This window comes from Anabrus simplex, chromosome 2 (genome assembly GCF_040414725.1).
Source record: "Anabrus simplex isolate iqAnaSimp1 chromosome 2, ASM4041472v1, whole genome shotgun sequence".
Classification (NCBI taxonomy): domain Eukaryota; kingdom Metazoa; phylum Arthropoda; class Insecta; order Orthoptera; family Tettigoniidae; genus Anabrus; species Anabrus simplex.
Genome location: NC_090266.1, coordinates 494544208 through 494563518, shown reverse-complemented (window position 1 = coordinate 494563518; position 19311 = coordinate 494544208). Strand labels below are relative to the sequence as shown.

The 19311-nt window shown below is 41.9% G+C and overlaps 1 protein-coding gene across 1 annotated transcript in view; it reads right to left on the bottom strand.

Annotated features, from left to right (window-relative positions):
- Positions 1-16774: 16774 nt before the first annotated feature.
- Positions 16775-19311, bottom strand: part of LOC136863581 (lutropin-choriogonadotropic hormone receptor) — a 97131-nt gene continuing 94594 nt past the window's right edge. The window contains exon 6 of the mRNA XM_068226002.1: positions 16775-17808. Within this exon, the coding sequence (XP_068082103.1) occupies positions 17079-17808 (730 nt within the window). The 3' untranslated portion in view covers positions 16775-17078. The remainder of the gene's footprint in view (positions 17809-19311) is intronic.

The following is a 19311-nucleotide window of genomic DNA, read 5'->3' as shown; positions in this document are numbered from 1 at the left end:
GTCACGTTCTCTAATGTAGAAGGGTGCTAGGAAGGAAGCACGTACAACAGTATTGTCCGTACTAATGCCGAACAGGCCGTTTGAACTGGTTTCCTTCTACTGTAGCTCCCAGTAGAGATCTGCGGATAAATCTTAAGACTCTATGTGCCTTGCACCTTATTTCCTCAACGTGCTTGTTCCATTTTAAATTGCTGCAAATATGAATGCCAAGCAATTTTATTGAGATGCAAGGCATCAGGTTTTTGCCACACAGTGAAGTTTGATGTTGTAACGGTGACCATGCTCTAGTTAAGCGGATATATTTACATTTATGTATATTTGTAGATGTTATATTTACTTTTGCACCAAAGAACCACATTATCAAGATCTGACCACAACCTATTTACGTCGTTGACATTGCCAATGGTTTTGTAAACAATGGTGTCATCAGCTTACTCTACCATAGTAGACGATACACAACCTGGCAGATCAAGCGTAAACATCGTGTACAAAAGCGGCCCTATCATACTCACCCTGAATCACACCCGAGGTGTCCAAACATTAGTCTGACCTGGCTGGCCACACTGAACACAACGCCCTGCGTTCGACCTATCGGGAATGATCGAAGCCATGTCAGCAGTTTGCGTTGAATGCCATACTTACTATGTTTTAACAACTGTCGTTGATAAGGTACCTGATCAAGGGCCTTACTTAAGTCGAGTTACTAAGTTCACTTGGGAGGTACTAGACTGGTCCACGGAATGTTGCCACTCATCAATTACTGTTGTTAGAAGTGTAGTACAGGATTTTCGATGGAGGAATTCATATTCGTTGTTATTCAACAAGTTTCTCTCATTCAGAAAATCCAGCACACATTTACCAATTAGCAATTCGGTGCATTTACATAAACCAGATGTAATAGACACCAGGCGAAAAATTTCTACATTTTCCCTCTCACCGCCTTTGAACCCGGAAAGGTCGTTTTCATTCTTCCATTCACCTAACACAGTCCCAATGTTCATTGAAGTGTTAAATATTGCACAAAGAGAAGGTTTCAATGCATCTATACAACGGTGGAGCACGTTATCCGGGCCGTTCGATGAATAGGGTCTGTCTGGTTCTCCGAGGACTTGCTGCGACCTCGTTACGAGAGCAGTAGAGGGTAGTTAAGCGAGGGGAGGGAGGAGTTGTCCATGTAGTGAACATGTCTTCGTCCTTGTCAGCCGTGGTGAAGTGATTTCTAAATTTACTCTTAAATGTGTCTGCTATTACTTGGGAATGGGAACTGATAATCCGTTGTACTTGAAGACGGATGGAACACTGTTGCCGCTTTTCTTTCCGATGAAAAGCCATGGCTCTATACTACTGGAACTAAGGCTGTAGGCATCACGGACTGATGAATTAATTTTGTTCCCAGCAAGTCTGTACTTGTCCCACCTTCTGTCACTTGGCTTTTTCACCCATTTCTTGCAAAAATTACTTCTCTTTTGGATAACTGGTGTTATCTCTTTACTGATCAATTGCATATTTCGCTTATTAGAGAGGGAAACTTTCGGCACAACTTGATAGACGCATTCAAAAAATACATATATTCCTGTTTTTCCAGAGCTCACTGATATTTATGTCGCCAGTGAAGGACGTAGGCGCAACAGGAAGCCTTTTTATATAGCAGAGAGAAGGATATTTCCAGTTGGTGTGCAAAAAATAATATATAGTAATTTAGAGATATCTCGACACGCTAAGCGAAATCCTGTTATTTTGATCATGCTTTATTTGTAAAATATTTCAATTATTTCCCAGGTGATTTCGTACACAGTTAGTTTATGTTTTCTATTATTTATGGAAAAAATAACATTTCATAACATGTTAAGGTATCAGATAAATAAAGGATGCAGTAATGTCCACTTCTCAAGCACTTAGGGAGAACCTGACACTAGGTAGGACCTCCGAATAGTTACGCAACTATTGTACACAGTGTGTACATATAAACTGCTTATCGTTTCGATTTTCCACACACATCTCGTGGAACATTTCCTGCAATCCCCACTACATTGTACCCATGCCTCATTACGGTTGTCGTCACATACTGCGCAGTAATTCTCAGAGCAAAGAAGACTGCTTGAGGAACTAGCTTCCGCGTTGCGCACGCCGAGTTCTCGTTGTTTTCCTTCGGTTTGAAGGATGCTTTTCATTTTCACATTTACTATTCTTTAAATTTTCCCGATAATCCTTTGAATAGAAGTCACCGTGGCGGGTAGGGGAGGGGAGGAAGCAACACATCTCTATTCGTAAAGCTGATACCTTATCAAGCACATCCGGATCTTTGCAGTGCGTTGAGTGTCCGTCGATTATGAACCGAATCCTGCCCCGAGGTTTGTAACGGTTTAGGTGATCAAGGAATAATGAAAATACCTCAGTGGTCATATACACTGATTCGGACATTTTAACAACTGATCCACCTGGCCTTACCCCTTTCATTATAACAAAGGGTGGTATAGCCTATCCAATAGCATTATCACACACTATTACTGTTACCGTAGATCCCTTTTCTGCCGTGGAGCTATGAAACACGTTTTTCTTTCCTTTTTCGCTGATAATCATCCCTGCCTTAAATATGAGCTGAACACCAGTTTCATTGACATTGAAAATATTACCAGGCTCTTGAAAAAACTACGTCAGATCCAACCATTGCCTTTTGTTTTTCAAATATGATTCTTAACACCATCCCTCTGAGTGGACCTAAAAGCCAGTTCTCGTAAGTCGGTCACTGTTCGCCCAAATCCTTTAGAATCGAGATGAAAGAGATAGTTGACTAACTGGTCCTCCATTGCTTTGTCAATTGTTGCTCATTTTTCCAGTTTTCTATTGGTAGATATACCAGATAGTATTCTGGATTTGAGTGTCTTCCTTGGAATACTGAAATACTTCGCAGCTGTTGCTAAACTAGTTCCATTTTCATTCACGTCCTTAATAGCAGCAGCAATATCTTCTGCATTCCACCGTCCAAGCAGACCTTTGTACACATATTTTCGTGGCATCCTCCACCTATAACCATTTGGATGCAAAACTATTAATGCGAAACTTCTACTTTATCATCAGTCTCCAACCTTCGTAATTTGAGTTTAACTTAACAATACAAACATTATTATAAAAGTATCGGATTACAAAAATATTATAAATACCCTAATACACTATATTGTCATCATTTATTAGTCCTACTAAACTGTAGTATTAACGCACCATTAAACCATGTCCCCAAAAATGTATCCCGGTTTAGAGATTCAGGGAGATCTCGACACTGTCGAGATCTCATTCAGCTTGTCGTGTCTGGATCTACCCGAGTTTAATTGGCAGGCAAGAGGTCGCAACACTTACCAAGCTGAAGGTTTGGCGATTTGGAAATGACATGACCGCTTCTCCGAAACTTGCTTAGAGTGCCTAACCTAAAACATTATCTTAAAAGTATCGCATATCTACCTATTTCTTTACACAACCTGCTCATCATATTATAGCAAGTTATATTCAAGTCATATATCACTTACTTACCTTCAATTGTTCATATGCCTTGTATTTATAGTGATAATCTTCAGCTAACAGGATGACCATGAGCACAAGACCATACGGCTCCAGTCAATGTAGTTGCAAGTTTGACCTGTGCAATACTGTGATTACCAGAGGCACTAAGCTCAAAAGTGTCGAGTTCTCCCTCATGTCGGGATCTCCCTAAGTTACCGTATTGTTCTGGAGTAGAGTTTTGGGGAGTGTTTTCTGCGGGTCGAATTATAATTTCAGTTCGGTGGTCACAAAATCCAGGTATTACTTCCAGGGACTGGACGGATGTTTGGGAGATAGTAAGGAACAGATCTAGCATAGAATGGAAATTTTGAGTAATAAGGGTCTTTCAAACACTAGCTGATGGAGAAAAATATCGTATAAGGTGAAGAGAAAACTATTTGAAAGAAGATTATTTGGCACTGGGGTGGCATTTGTAGACCAAATAATTCCGATTTTGAAGTCGCCGGCAACATAAATTGCGTCTTAAATATTCTGTACTTGTTGCACGTGATCCAGAGATGAGAGCAAGGCATCATTTATTATTTGCAAGGACTTCGGAACAGGTTTTACTTTTACTATCACACTGATTTCCACCCACACGGCTTCAGCCGTCGTCTCCAACTCTGGACGTATTATTGAATTACACTCTGGTTTAACAGTAATATGAACTCTGCTCCCTGAGGTTAGGATCCGGTCCTTACGGAACAGGACAAAATAATTTGGTAGCACTTCTGAGTCATTAATTGTGTCTGCAAGCCATGTCTAACTTATACGAGCTGGCTCTCGAACGCCGTACTTTCTACTTATAAATGCCCCCCATGCACAAATGATGAATGGGATGTCTACCAACTGATTTTGACAGGGGAACTACTGCCAGCGGGCTGGTTACGTCACAATATGCAGAGATAAGAAACGGAGTGTCGCTGGCAGAATGTTACCGGCCTAATGCGCCCCTTGCATTAGTAAACATCGTTTTCGACCGCATAGTTCTATGCTGAGGTATGGTACAGCTGCATTATATTTGCTGTCGGCATATCGGCAATGGATAGTGTGATCAGCAGCGACGAATACACAGACATTATTTTAATCTGGACAATCTGGTCGGATTGCAACAGAAGCTCCAAACAGACGTATGCCTTCTACACACATACTTCACCGAACAATATTAGTTTTTGTTTCATACAAGCAACTCTTCCATCGAGTGAAATGTCTACACGTGTATAAATTAATACATTATTAGATTTCCTTTTCTGCATCGTTGGCGTGTCTACAAAGAGTAGCGGCGATTAGGAGGTGGGGCGAGGAGGGCAGACACACCTCCCACTTTGTGGAGTAAACATCACGTTTCTATTCCACTTTAGCCAGCTGGAACCAGGAATTATTTTAAAAAAGCTGTTTGTACACACCTTGTTATTATTTATTATTAATTTAAGCCCACTAAGGAGCGCTGATGACAAGTTCTTCCTCGATGCTCTTCTTTGTTCCCAATATTTCTTGAGCCCTGCTGATAATTTCTCATTTCTCTCCTGTGAAAGGGGCTTCCGACTTCTAGGAACTCTAGGTGGTGGGGTCCAAGACTGTACCATAGCACAAAATATGGAACGATTTTCTATATCAATGTCTGAAATCCCAGCCGAATCCAAGTCCTTCTGTACTTCATTAAGCCAAAAGCTTCCAGTCTTGTAGCTTTTAACCAAAGAGAAGATCTTCTTGGTAAGCCTGTTTCTGTCCATTCATTTTAGGTGTCCGTAGAACTTAAGCCTCCTACGTCGCATGCTGGTATTTGCGGATTCTAACTGTTGATACAGCTCAGGGTTCGATTTAAGTCTGTAGGTTCCATCTGGGATCAATCTCGGTCTATGAATTTTCCTGAGGATACGTCTTTCGGCTTTCTCTAGATCATCCATGGTGCCTTTTTTGTTCATCAGGAGGCTCTCTGCGGCGTACAAAAACTGTGGTCTGACAACAGTTTTTTAATGACAGATCTTAGCATTTTTCGAAATGCACCTCTTATTATAATGGTTGTGAGATAGTTGGTACGCTGCATTGAGTTTGTTACACCTTTCTAGGATGGATTTACCGTCTCTACCATTGGAGTGGATCCATTCACCAAGATAGCGGCAGCGACTGATTCTCCCAATCGTTCCATGTATCGTCGTCAAAGGGGGGTTTCGGGGATGCCGAGTCTCAAAGTGCTTAGTTTTGTCGTACGATAAGTGTAATCCTGCCTTTATCGCTATCTCGTGCAGGGCTTCGATAGCAATGGCAGCATCCTTAGAGTTGTTGGTTAGGATTGCTATGTCATCTGCGAATGCTAGGCACCTGATCTCAATATTTCGGGTCCCGGATCCAATGGCAACTGGTTTGATATCTAGATTCCTCAGTGTACATTCCCAGTTCTTGATGACTTTATCAAGCACTAGATTAAACAGAATGGGTGAGAGGCCATGACCCTGTCGTACTCCAGTTTTTATCTTGAAACTCCGAGATAGTTCTCCCCTGAATTTCTCCTTCGATGTTGTATCCGTAAGAGTCTGTTGGATGAGGGTGCGTGTGTTGTAATCAACACCTCGTTCTTGCAGTACGGAGAAGAGTGTCTGGCGGTCGATGGAATCAAAAGCTTTTCTAAAGTCGACGAAAACCACAGCGATGTTCATACTCCTTACTTGTTTTAGTTCGAGAATAGTTTTTAGGTTGAAGATCTGCTCGGTACAGGACCGTCCCCGCCGAAATCCTCCTTGGTATTCACCAATCGTTCGATCACATTGGCTTTCTACATTGTCCAATAAAATCCTTGACAGCACTTTGTATGCTACCGACAGCAGAGATATCCCTCGATAGTTGTTGACATCACTGCGGTCACCTTTTTTATGTAAAGGGTGTATGATAGCTGATTTCCAGTCATCAGGGATCCTGCCAGTCCCCCAGCAGTCGATCAAGATCTGGTGTATGGCCTCTGTGATTCTGTCTCCACCTGCTTTCAGAGCTTCCGCAATGATGCCATCTTCCCCGGGTGCCTAGCAGTTCTTAAGATGTCCGATGGCATAAGCAATTTGCTGCATTGTTGGTGGGTTAGATGAGAGGTGTATCTCTGGAGGATCTTCAACAGGTAATCTTTCCGTGGGCTCTTGGCAACTGAGCAGCTGCTCAAAGTAGTTTGCCAAAAGTTCCACGTTCCGGCGGTTACAGGTGACCAACTCCCCGTCTGTATTCTTAAAGTGAAGACGTTGTGGTTTATAACCCGAGAGTTCCTCTTTGAAGGCCCGAACAATGTTTCTGGTGTTGTACATTTTGAATTCTTCATCTAACTTCTCCAGTCTTGACCGATTGTGAGATCTTTTCACACGTCTGATGGTCTCACTCGAAAGTTTCCGCATCATTCTGAAATTTTCCCAGTCTTCCTTTCGTTTAGTCGAGTACCACTTCGTCCACGCTGCGGCACGCTCATCAACTGCAAGATCGCATTCAGTATTCCACCATCTATGTCGTCTTTTCCTTCGAGGTTGTCCGAGGTTACTGGTCGTTTCGCATATGGTGGACTTCTGTTAGTTCCAGTCTTTCATATCTTTTTGCAAGATGTCAGTTGCAAAACGTTCTTTATTCTCCGACAGCAATTGGGGATCAATCCTTGGTGTAACTGTGGTAGAAGATATCTTTCGTTTGGGCAGTAATCTGGTCTTTATTTGTGTGTGAAGAAATGGTCAGAATGAACATTACAACCTTTACGAACTCTGACATTCATAATCTCTTTCCTGCATTTTACACTGATTGCAACATGATCGATTTGAAATGATCCTATAGCTGCGTTCGGTGATTGCCAGGTGGTCTGGTATTTTGCCTTTCTGGGGAAAACTGTGGACATGATCTTCAACTGATATAATCTACACAGTTCAATTAAGTGCTTGCCGTTGGTGTTTGTTCGTCTATGTGCTGTGTAAGGCCCCAGTATATCTTGGTACTGTCGTTATTTTCCCAGTTAAGCGTTGAAGTCACCTTCGAGTATTTTGACATGGTGACCGGGGATTTTACCGATCTCGTCTTCTAGCATCTGCCAGAAACTTTGGAACTTTTCAGGGTTCTTCTTATTGTCATCATTAACTGGAGCATGTGCATTTACAATAGAGTATCCCTTGTTGCCACATCTTAGAGATAACACAGAGATGTGTTCGCTAGCTGATGTAAATCCGATGACAGAATCCATTATATCATGTCGTACTAAAAAAGCTGTACCAAAAACGCTGGAGCCATGTGTGTTATTAGACGCTAGTTTCCCCTCGATTACTCTATAACCTTCTGGCTCGAAAGCCACATCATCAGTAAATCGGGTTTCTTGAACTGCTGTTATTGCAATTTTGCGCTTATGTAGGATGTCGGTCAATTGCTTGAGTTTTCCGGTCTTAGAGAGGGTTTGAATACTGATGGTTCCAAATTGTGTGACAGTTTTGGGTCTCAATAGGTCGGTGATATTGGGGAACTCCGACTTTCCCCGCACGATGAGGTCAGGCTCCCCAGAATCCGAAGGCCTGAATGCGCCACCATTGGTGACGGGAGATTGGATACTCCCTGGGGTAGTGACATCTGCGTCGTTGTTTATCATCGTATGCGAACTAGTTAAGACATTTACTAGGGGTGAAGACTAAACGCCTTCAGGGTTGGCCACTCCGAATCTTATACAGGAGTGTTGATTACAATGGGGTCGCCACTCCCAAAGGCATTTTAGAACTACTGCCAGCAATTATTAGGCCGCCCCTTACATGGGGAACAGACGCCCTTGCAGCCGCCCCTGACATGGGAAACAGACGCTGCTGATGCCAAGCGTACTTATATTATTCCCTAAGCACTGGGCTGCCTCTTCCGCAATCTCCACCGTTCAGAAGTCCATCTTCTCTGCTGTAGATTCCGTTGAGGACTTCACTCGCAACCCTGATCTGGGACCCTTACCAGATTCTACACACCGGGTCAGTGTGCTAATTCCTTCCTTAATTTTCTTTAATTATTAACATAATTATTGACAGAAATACGTATAAAATGCTGTTCGTCAAGGCTAACCAGTTTGTATAGCACTACGGCATGTGCTGTGAGGAAGGGTAGTAGGGGTACATATTTTTTTGCCAAGGTCGTGGCCACCGAATTATAATTCACCCACTTGCCGCGCGCATTCATCAGTCTGGCAGTCTCTTTAGTGTCTGTTAGATTCTTAGCGAGTACTGAAATACTAAATGATTTTAATTGCATAATCATGCCGTACTTCTATTTAATAGTATCGGGCGAGCTGACCGTGGGGTTACGGGAGTGCAGCTGTGAGCTTGCACTCGGGAGATAGTGGTTTCGAATCCCACTGTCAGCAGCCCTGAAGTTGGTTTCCCGTGGTTTCCCATTTTCACACCAGGCAAGTGCTGGGGCTGTACCTTATTTAAGGCCACGGTCGCTTCTTTCCACGCGTAGACCTTTCCTTTCTCACCGTCGTCATAAATCCTATCTATGTCGTGCGCAGTAAAGCCAATTGTAAAAAAATAATATTCAGTTGTAATTGCATTTCAACGGGATTGAATACCAAAGGACCTTTCATTAGACTAAATTATTTCTTTGTTTTATGTTATTTAATAATTAAATGAATTAAACCTGCCCCGTAGTATGTTTGTGAGACCTGGCGAAAATTTGAACTGAATCAAAATCTCAAAAAAACTATTATTACGAATAATCCACGGGGAAGATTAATTACATTTACATATAAAATAACATTATACAAACGAAGGAATTTAGTCTGGTGAAACTAAAGTTGGTATTCTCTCGCGATGAACTTACATTTACAATTAAATATATATTTTTTACAATTGACTTTACGTCGCACCGACACATATAGAACTTATGGGATGGAAGCGGCCGTGGCCTTAATTAAGGTACAGCCTCAGCATTTGCCTGGAATAAAAATGGGAGACCACGGAAAACCATCTTCAGGGCTGCCGACAGTGGGATTCCAAACCACTATCTCCCGAGTGCAACCTCACAGCTGCGCGCCCGTAACCCAACGGCTGGCTCGCCCGGTACAATTACATAGCTGTACGGCATGATTATGCAATTAAAATCATTTAGTATTTGAATACACACTAAGAAACTAACAGACAGTAAAGAGACTGCCAGACTGACGAATGCGCCTGGCAAGCGGGTGAATTATAACTCAGTGGCTACGACCTCGCCAAAAAGTATGTACCCCTACTACCCTTCCTCACAGCACATGCCGTAGTGCTATACAAATCGGTTAGCCGAGAAAAACGGCGTTTCGTGCGTATTTCCGCCAGTAATTACCTGTTAAATAAAGAAAATAAAGGAAATATTTAGCATATAAGACAACAAGGCTCGTACAAATAGCTTTTCTTTAAAAATAATTCCTGGTTCCAGCTGGCTAAAGTGGAATAGAAATGTAATGTGTACTCAACAAAGTGGGGGGTGCGACTGTACAGCCTCGCCCCACCCCCTAATCGCCGCTACTGTTTGTAGACACGCCAAAGATGCAGAAATCGAAATCTAATAATTTATTAATTTATACACGTGTAGACATTTCACTCGATAGAAGAGTTGCTTGTATGAAACTGTTCGGTGAAGTACGTGTGTAGAAGGCATACGTGTGTTGGAGCTTCTGTTGCACTCCAACCAGGTTGTCCAGTTTAAAATAATGTCTGTGTATTCGTCGCTGCTGATCACACTAGCCATTGCCGATATGCAGACAGCAAATATAGTGCAGCTGTACCATACACCAGCCTAGAACTATTAGGTCGTAAACGATGTTTACTAATGCAAGGGGTGCATTAGACCGGTAGGATGCTGCCAACGTGACTCCGTTTCTTATCTCTTCATATTCTGACGTAACCTGCCCGCTGGCAGTAGTTCCCCTGTGAAAATCAGTTGGTAGACATGCCATTCATCATTTGTGCATGCGGGGCATTTATAAGTAGAAAGTACGGCGTTCGAGAGCCACCTGGTATAAACTATAGCGGATTTAGTCTTGAGAGCGATGCGAGATTATATTCGATCAATCATTCACTACAGATCTGCATTTAGGGCAGTCGCCCAGGCGGCATATTTCCTATCTGTTGATTTCCTAACCTTTATTTAAATGATTGCTAAGAAATTGGAAATGTATTGAACATCTCCCTTGGTAAGTTATTCCAATCCTAACTCCCCTTCCAATAAAGGAATATTTGCCCCAATATGTCCTCTTGAATTTCATGTTTATCTTCATATTGTGATCTTCCTTAGTTTCAAAGACACCACTCAAACTAATTCGGCTACTAATTTCATTCCACGCCATCTCTCCACTGACAGCTAGGAACTTACCACTTAGTCTAGCAGCTCGTCTCCTTCCTCCTCCCTTTTCTACCTGGACACAAAATACTGCGTGCGTTAAATGCAAAGAGATTTAGATTATTATTAACATATTTACAGTTGTGGCTATTTGCAGAGTCACTGGTAACGTCACTGGTATTGGAAAAGAAAGAGTTCGTTAGTGGCGGCATTTTGCATTGCCAATAAGTCCACGTTCTTCCCCAGTTCTTTAATTTCCTGTATTCGGATTTTGTCATTTTTGTACAGTTCCTGGACTACTTGAAGAACAACTGTTACAGTTCACAAACAGTTCACTACGACGACCACTGCTTTCACATATCGTACACAGCTGAAGTCCGGGTTTCAGTTCAATGTCTCCGGTTAATGCGAGAGTTAAGCAACACAGAGGCTGCCCAGCGATAGGAAATCTGACAAAATTTCTCTCCCCATCACGACGTGGCCACTCTACTGCAAGCAGCCTGAGGTTTTTACTTCCGCACCATGTGAGACACTTAAGAGAATATTTCTCATTTAACAAGATTTTTTCGTATTAGGTGAATCTTCTTCAAATCACCACAAGACTTATCCGAATGTACATTTACAATTCTCGAGTCGGTTACGGCACTGTTATTACCAATAAATCTATAGTAAATGCATGGAGAATACTTGTAAACACTGGCATCCACACCGCCATCACGAAATAGTGTTTTAACAAATTCCTTCACTCCAGCAATTGAAATACGTAGTAAAATCCCTGTTCATAAGTCCAGAAATAAAGCTTTAGAGATTGTTGCACGTTATGAACCACTTGTATGTGGTTCTCTTGGAAATTCCAAGACTGCTACATTAGTATTATTGATATAATTATTTATTTACCACAATTATGTGCAGAAATATGAAAGGTCAAGAGAAAAAGTGTGAAACCTCCATTCACATACAAAGTGCTCCCTAGACGTATCTTAAGATTGTCGGTACAGGATAATCTGAGACAACAGGATGATGATGGCGGTGCTGAACGAATGTTCAAGAGAGGAGGTTAGCGCAAGAATTCGTCAGCGCGACATGTCCGTTCTTACACTATTTCATAATCACCGATGATTCAAATTTTCTGCGCCTATTCGTGTAAGGAAAATTTAATATTTCTGGTGATATTAACAAATGAGCTTTGGAGAGTTCTCATCTACAGTGATCTGTCTGCAAACCATATCTAGGGTCCACCATTCTCTTACTGGCACAGCACACGTGTTACGTCACCCTACCACAGGCAGTAGCAGGACCTCGTAAACAGTAATAGATTGTCCGTGTCCGTGAACTGTCTCATACTGGAGTACTGAATAAGAGATACTTGCTGACTTGGTTACATGATATGTGTTATCAGTTTAAGGGAGAACGTATGTATCAGTTAATGAAAAGTATAAGACTTTGCGGGTAGCGGTTGTGGAATAGATATTCCCCGGGCTGTAAAGCTGCAGTGTACTGGAACTTCTTCTTACAGTCGTTTGGTCTCTTCAGCTCGAAAAATAATAATTTCAACAATTTACAAGAGTTTAGAGTTAATTGTCATTTCGGAGTTTTACCTAAAATACTTACATCCTCGATAATAAATTGTCATTCCCCCTGTAATATGGCATTTTAGTATGATATTACATCATTTCTGGCATGCCCAGAATTTTCCCATTGTATCTGGTCTCAATTTTATAACATTTCATATTACACATTTTAAACAATTCGAACGAGAATGTATTAATATTCTTGTTCTTTGTTTACCGTAAGGAATGCCATAAAAATTCATATGGAATGTGAAAATAATTGTATGTTTGTAAATGAAACACTGTCTATCTCATTGATCTATTTTAATATAGGATGACTCAATCAATACACAAGTATAATCATGCGGACATTTATATTCGACAATGAATGGTAACGCTTCATTTATTAGTGGCTATTTGCAGAAGTCCCTTGTCCTCGCAGTAGGTTTCCGCACGGATGTTATTTACCTAGAAAGAGTTATTCTTCCGGATACTTCCTTGACAGGTCTTACCATTCATTTGGTTGCACACGCACGCCGCGGTCACTTAACACAGCAGCTTCCTTGTAGTTGTGTTTGAATACACGTCTGTTGAATATCACAACTCACGACTGCTGTTCAGTTGGCTCGAACTTAGACAAAACCGATCTTTTGCACAATCAATTCACGTGTCCCCACGACGCACTGTACTACTTACCATACATCACTCGACAAGATAGTAACACAGCACAAAATCAACTACTACTCAACACTAACAGCTTCATATTCTAACACTCCTCAGCGACTCACGCTCTTCACTATAACACTATTCTAACAGTCCATCACGACGACATCTCTCACGTTTTTCATCGACATTTCTGATTTGGGTTGCATCCAACTCCGTAGAACCTGCTAATCATTTTTGCTCGACCGGTTGTCTTACCATCTATAACTTAGTTTCCCGCCGATACAAACAGCATATTGGGCCGACACCTTTTTGGTAGTCAGCCCCCCCCCCGCAACATATCTAGCTGCGTGCTCCATGATATTGATCCATTGATCCCGCCCTCTCTGACCAGGACTTACTTACCAAACTCCAACTGGCACACATCCCAGCCCGAAATATCTGAAGGATACTGCAAGACTTCGTTCCTACTCGTCGGGTCCTGCTACATTTCCATACAGCGGACGCCGTTCCACATTTCATCGCCAACGGAATCTACTTGGGCCCGCAGAACCATCGAGTGACGTCTAGTCCTTCGTACTTGGCCGACGAAGCACCACCACAGTGGACTCCGCCCCACCCATCTTCTTCTCGTTCCTACACTACTCCCATCACCGCCACTACCAGCAGCACTACTACAACCACTACCGTCACAACGACCACCACGCCATCCATCCATCTCTAGCGTTCTTTTCCGATCACAACTGTTGTAACATGCCATCCTTCTCCTCTCATGACACCTTCCCTCCCTCTCTGCCGTAGCCTTGAAGGAACTCAACCCCCGTATTAGCCCACTGAGACATCTCAGTCTACAGCTGCAGCACTGCCTTCGTCACCATCATCTACGCACGCCGCCGACGCAGCAGCCTCCGCCACCCAACCATCCACGCAGTTCTCATCGACCTGTCACACCACGTACTATTGTGTGATCCGCGGATTGGATCCTGCTCTCTCAGCAATGTCAAGCCGAAGGGGTCCCAGTTCGTCGCGTCTTTCGGATCAAGAAATCCTCCGGCCCGACGTATATGGTCCGCGTCCAACTTCCAACTGCCGAAGATGTCCAACGACTTATCGCCAACGGAACCTACATCTATCGCCATTGTCATAAAGTTGAGCACTCTCTATACCCACCTCAACCTATTCGCCAACATTTCAAACCACCATATCGCCGTCCCCGGCCAGCCAATCTTTTTCAACCTAGTAAACCCGTCTATCCACGCCTTTCTCCACCTAGTTTCTTCTCCCAACCACCTCCAACGCTAGATATCATCCTACTCCGCATCACGTCCCTCAACAATATCACAACAATTCTGCAACTCCTAACATTCCATCTCCACCCTGCCACCTTCATTTAAACTTCACACCTAGCGCACAACTCCTATCATTCCCACATTCACATCTCCCCAGCCAAGAGAACCCACCGGTACGTCACCATGACTTTTCACATCGCTTTACCCATCTTCTTCTTCTATCACACCTCCTAATTATTTTTCCCTTCTCCCGGCCCGAGAGAGCGCGTTACGCTTTGAGGGGCCCGCCCCACTTTCGGGTGGGAAATGAAAACCTAAAAAAATCACTACGACACTCTCTCAAAATTGCAACTTGTTCGGAGAGTGCTTGCTTTTATATACCTGGTGATGAAGTTCTAGTACCTTCCGGGTGAGGCCGGAATAGGAACGTTCTAGTTTCGCCTTCTACAAAATCCACGGAGGTACCAGACGAAAAAACACAATGCAAACAGAGGTCGTAATATGCCCTAAGGCCGGTCGGGAGCTTTCCAGCCTGATTGTCTCATCCATTCCAGGAAATATCCGGGCGGGGTGGGGGATTCCAGACAGCTGGTAGTCACACGAATACGTAACAATATGATATTTGAAGATTTCTAAGTTATAATTTCAGAACTAAAATAACATTTAACAATGAAAAGTATGATATTTTCTTACTTTCGAATGGTAATTTTTGTGAATAACGTTTTAGTCCGTACGCCAACACATCTAGGTAAGATAATACATTTTCAGCATGAATTTCAAGTGTAATATATAAAGTGTGTCTTCTGTTCACATATATTTTAATTTTCTTGTTGGAATGACGTGTCCATCCCAAAACCCGCAGTCAGCGGATGTCTGCCTGATGCACTATCTGGGGTTAAGTACCTTGCCAGTCTGTGTAATGGTGGGATGTAGCTGGGGAGTTGACGTAACTTTCTTCTTTTCTTATCTTGGCGTTCCTCTGGATCACATATATTGCGACAACTAATGGTAAAGGAGACTGTTTTACCTTCAGGATAGTGAGCCATGGAACATGTTTTGTTCTGATTTCTTCTGCTTTCTATCAAGCTCAAAGTCAACCAAATTATAAAATATTCCAGCAAGTGGCACTGACGCTAGTTCTGACTTGTTAACAATTGTGGATGCTGTGAACAAAACATCACCTTCACCATCGAAAGTTATTTTTTCATTCGTATTGTGCTCTTCGTAACACAGAAATGAAATTGCTAAGTGCATCTTGTCATGTGATGAGTAAGTGCATTTGCTAACTTTAGTGATTTAACCCGACGTCTAACTTAGGGGGCAATTCTTGTTGAAACGTGCATCCTACAATACAGCATCATGCGCCATGGGAAATGGTTCACGATGTTATCGTTCCTTTTTCCTTTTTTTACTTTTGAGAACATGCCGCGAAGTAAGTCGAGCGACAAGAGGGTTCACGCTGATCCGGATGTATTGAAGAAAGCCGCAGAAGCAGTTGCGGCTCCTCCAAACGCAGACCTTTCAGTCATTTAAACTTGTAAATTGTGCATTGTGAAGAAAGGGACGCTCTCAAGAAATTTGGCAAATATCCCGAATTCATACGGTGAAACGTTCTGATGTAGCCCAAGATTAGACAGCAGAAGAAAACCAAAGAAAACTGTTTATGTACCTGCATAAATCTATCACTAATATGAATTGTGGTTTGACCAAAATGTGTGTTAGGGGACTACTTTTTACTAACAATAACAACTACCCTGATTTTTGGGTTGGAGGAGATACATTTTAAAATGTTTCCAACAGCAGCTAAGTGAAACTGCAAGAGAGAAATAAGTTTCCATGCATGGTTATGACTTTTTCGAAATATCCCACTGAGTTTTATATATTTCTGAAATTCATTGCTGAAGTGGTTAATGAAAAAAGAACATTTAAAATTGATTTGAAATGTTACTTACTGCTGTTTCCAATCTACATTGCCCGTGTTGTTATATACAAGAGGATTTGTTACATGGTACATGATCCCGTTGTACAATGGAACATTTTTCACACGCTATAAATTATATATTTTGACCGTACGAGAGCAGTAGAACATAAAACTATAAACTGGAAGCTATAAAGGAAACCTCAATACTTATCATTAGCGTATACTGAAAATTATAAAAGAAATTTAAAAATTATTCCAGGATACAAGAGTTTTCCCTGTGTTGCATAATCGCATCCGATTTTAATATATCTTCTGATTTCCTTTGTGTACGATAAAGGTGTTAATGGGATAAAAAATAACATGTCCTTTGTGTCCTGATCATTTAAATATGTATTGTCTTTATTCTTTGTGACATTTGAATTTATCCTTACGTTTGAATGAACTATATATACCTGATGAATATTTTCAATTTCGTGTTTCAACGTGAACATTCAATTGCAATGTTAGGTGTCCATATGATTCAGTACAAGTATTGTTTAGGAGGAGCACTTAAACATGAAGAACGTTTCGCTCTACGACATGAAATAGAGAGCAAATACGAATTACTTAGTGCAAGTTATGAAACATAAATTGGGCTGCTCAAAAAAGTTCAAATGATAAAAAGTAATATATAATTATATGTAATAAGTATCATCTTAATATAAGCCATTGTATTCACATCTTCCGTGGTGCCAATCTTACTTCTAGTGGGGAACATACATTAGAAATTTCATTTCATTAACTCTCGCAGTCAGGAAGCTTAACGACACTTTTTCATGTTTAAAGAGCAGATGTAGCTTTCAAGTCCTCACGCAACATTTCCTCTTGCATCTGATCCGAATATAGTTGATTCATGGTAGCAGGAGCCAGTTCTATGGAACAGTGACTGCACTCTGCTTCAGGTACAGCTGTAAGAGAGCCAGGACGGGTATTTATGCTGGGATTACCACTGTCAAGTGACGTTACTGTTGTCAGAAGCGAGCCTCGGTGAGTTGGCCGTTCAAATTCTTGAGCAGCTCCTAGACCTCGAGACCTACATGTCCCTCCAAATGCTCCGTGTGGGTATATACCTGTGGTCCCTTTGTAGCGTGCAGCGCGTTCACTGAACAGTCCATATCTACTTAGCAAAATGAAGAAGTCACGACGATAAGACTTGGTCAACAGGGCGTAAAGATATGGATTAGCACACGAATTTAGAGGGTAGAAGAAGACGAGAAGAATCTTCGTACGTGTTACGTCTATCAGAGGGTAACCCGACAATGCTGTAAGTCCAAAAAAGGCAATTGGTGCCCAGCATGCAAAGTCCGTGAAAACCAGGAGTGCCATTCGTTTCGCTACTGTCATGTCTGAGCGGGATAAGCTTGTCACTGCATCTTGTCCTCCTCGAATTGAGCAGTACATCCGGATGTAGAAGACGCAAATCATCATGAATGCTAGGCCGTTGAAAGTCAGCAGCATGGTCAAGTAAGCCAGGTCGCTATTCCGTGCGTTGTCCATGGGCAAGCAGATACTGGTGACAAAAAAGACAGAGATATAAAATGAGAGAAAGTTGATTACTTGAGGTACAACATTATAATAAGTTATAGCACAGACCTGGAATTTGTTTAATATTATTTACACTGGTAAGAATATTATACCGTTCAAAATATACTAATAACTACATAATATACTTTAATACGTACACTTGTATGCAATCATAAAGCTTGGTTAAGGTAGTAAATAGCATAATTACTAACCACGTTAACCTTCAGTTTTAAAATATTTCCTACTGAGGTAGGTTCTCGCTGTATTAGTAACAAGTAAGTGTTGCCAATTTACTGTTTGAAGTATCTCCCTACGACTGTTGAAAGTTTTTTTTTTTTTTTTTTTGCTAGTTGCTTTACGTCGCACCGACACAGATAGGTCTTATGGCGACGATTGGACAGGGAAGGGCTAGGAGTGGGAAGGAAGCGGCCGTGGCCTTAATTTAAGGTACAGACCCAGCATTACTGCTGAAAGCGAAGAATAACATTATGATATAGTGTTGGCTACTGAATGCATGATTCGAAGCAGTGTATCTATTCATTCAAGTGAGCGAGTGAATCGATCCACAGGAACGGCGAACTCACGACACACGATTCAGCTTACTCCCAGAGGACAGTGCTGAGTGGCGTACTCACTGGACGTTGACGGGGAGCCGAGTTTCCGCTGCAGCGAGACAGTGAGCCATAGCACACCGAAAGAATCGTGAACGAGCACGGTTCAGTGAGACACAAGATACACACGGCTCCTTATCGGCACACTGGACACTACCGGACAGCCGAGCTTCCGCTGCAGCGAGACATACAGTGGGCCATAGTACACTGAAAGAATCGTATGCTATAATAGACTCTCGAGCTCAGCTCATTTGAAAATTATACCCATTTGCATTCACTGTCCTCTTCTTACAGGGAGGTTCAAATAATAGATGGATTTATTTGCAGTGTTAAAAAGGTAGTCAAAACCTAATTCTGAAGTAGCTAGTAAGTAGGTAGGCTATTAGGTTATACTGTTTAATAGTTTAATGAATCTTAGTATTATAACTTAGTTGATATTTGACAATTAAACTCGACTCTAGCCTGCCCTATGACTATGAGTCATGCTCATGACCACTCAAAAGTAGCTGTTTTATATTAGGAAAAACGGCTCAGTATTCTCTCAGTTCATATGTCACATCGTTGCACAAGACTTCAATCATATGTGAACAGACGCAATAACTTAACAAACAGTATATTGAATCAGAAAACCAGCGGGCTACTGTAACTCTCGGATAGCCTATACAAAATATGACGATTTAATAAAATCCTCAGGTGATAGAAAAATACATATTTTCAAAAATGGCTGAGCGAGTTGTCATGCGGCTAGTATCGCGTAGCTATGCGCTTCCATCCGGGAGATGGTGGGTTCGAATCCCATCGTCGGCAGCCGTTAAGATGGTTTTCCGTAGTTTCCCCATTTTCACACCAGGAAATCCTGGGACTGTACCTTAATTCAG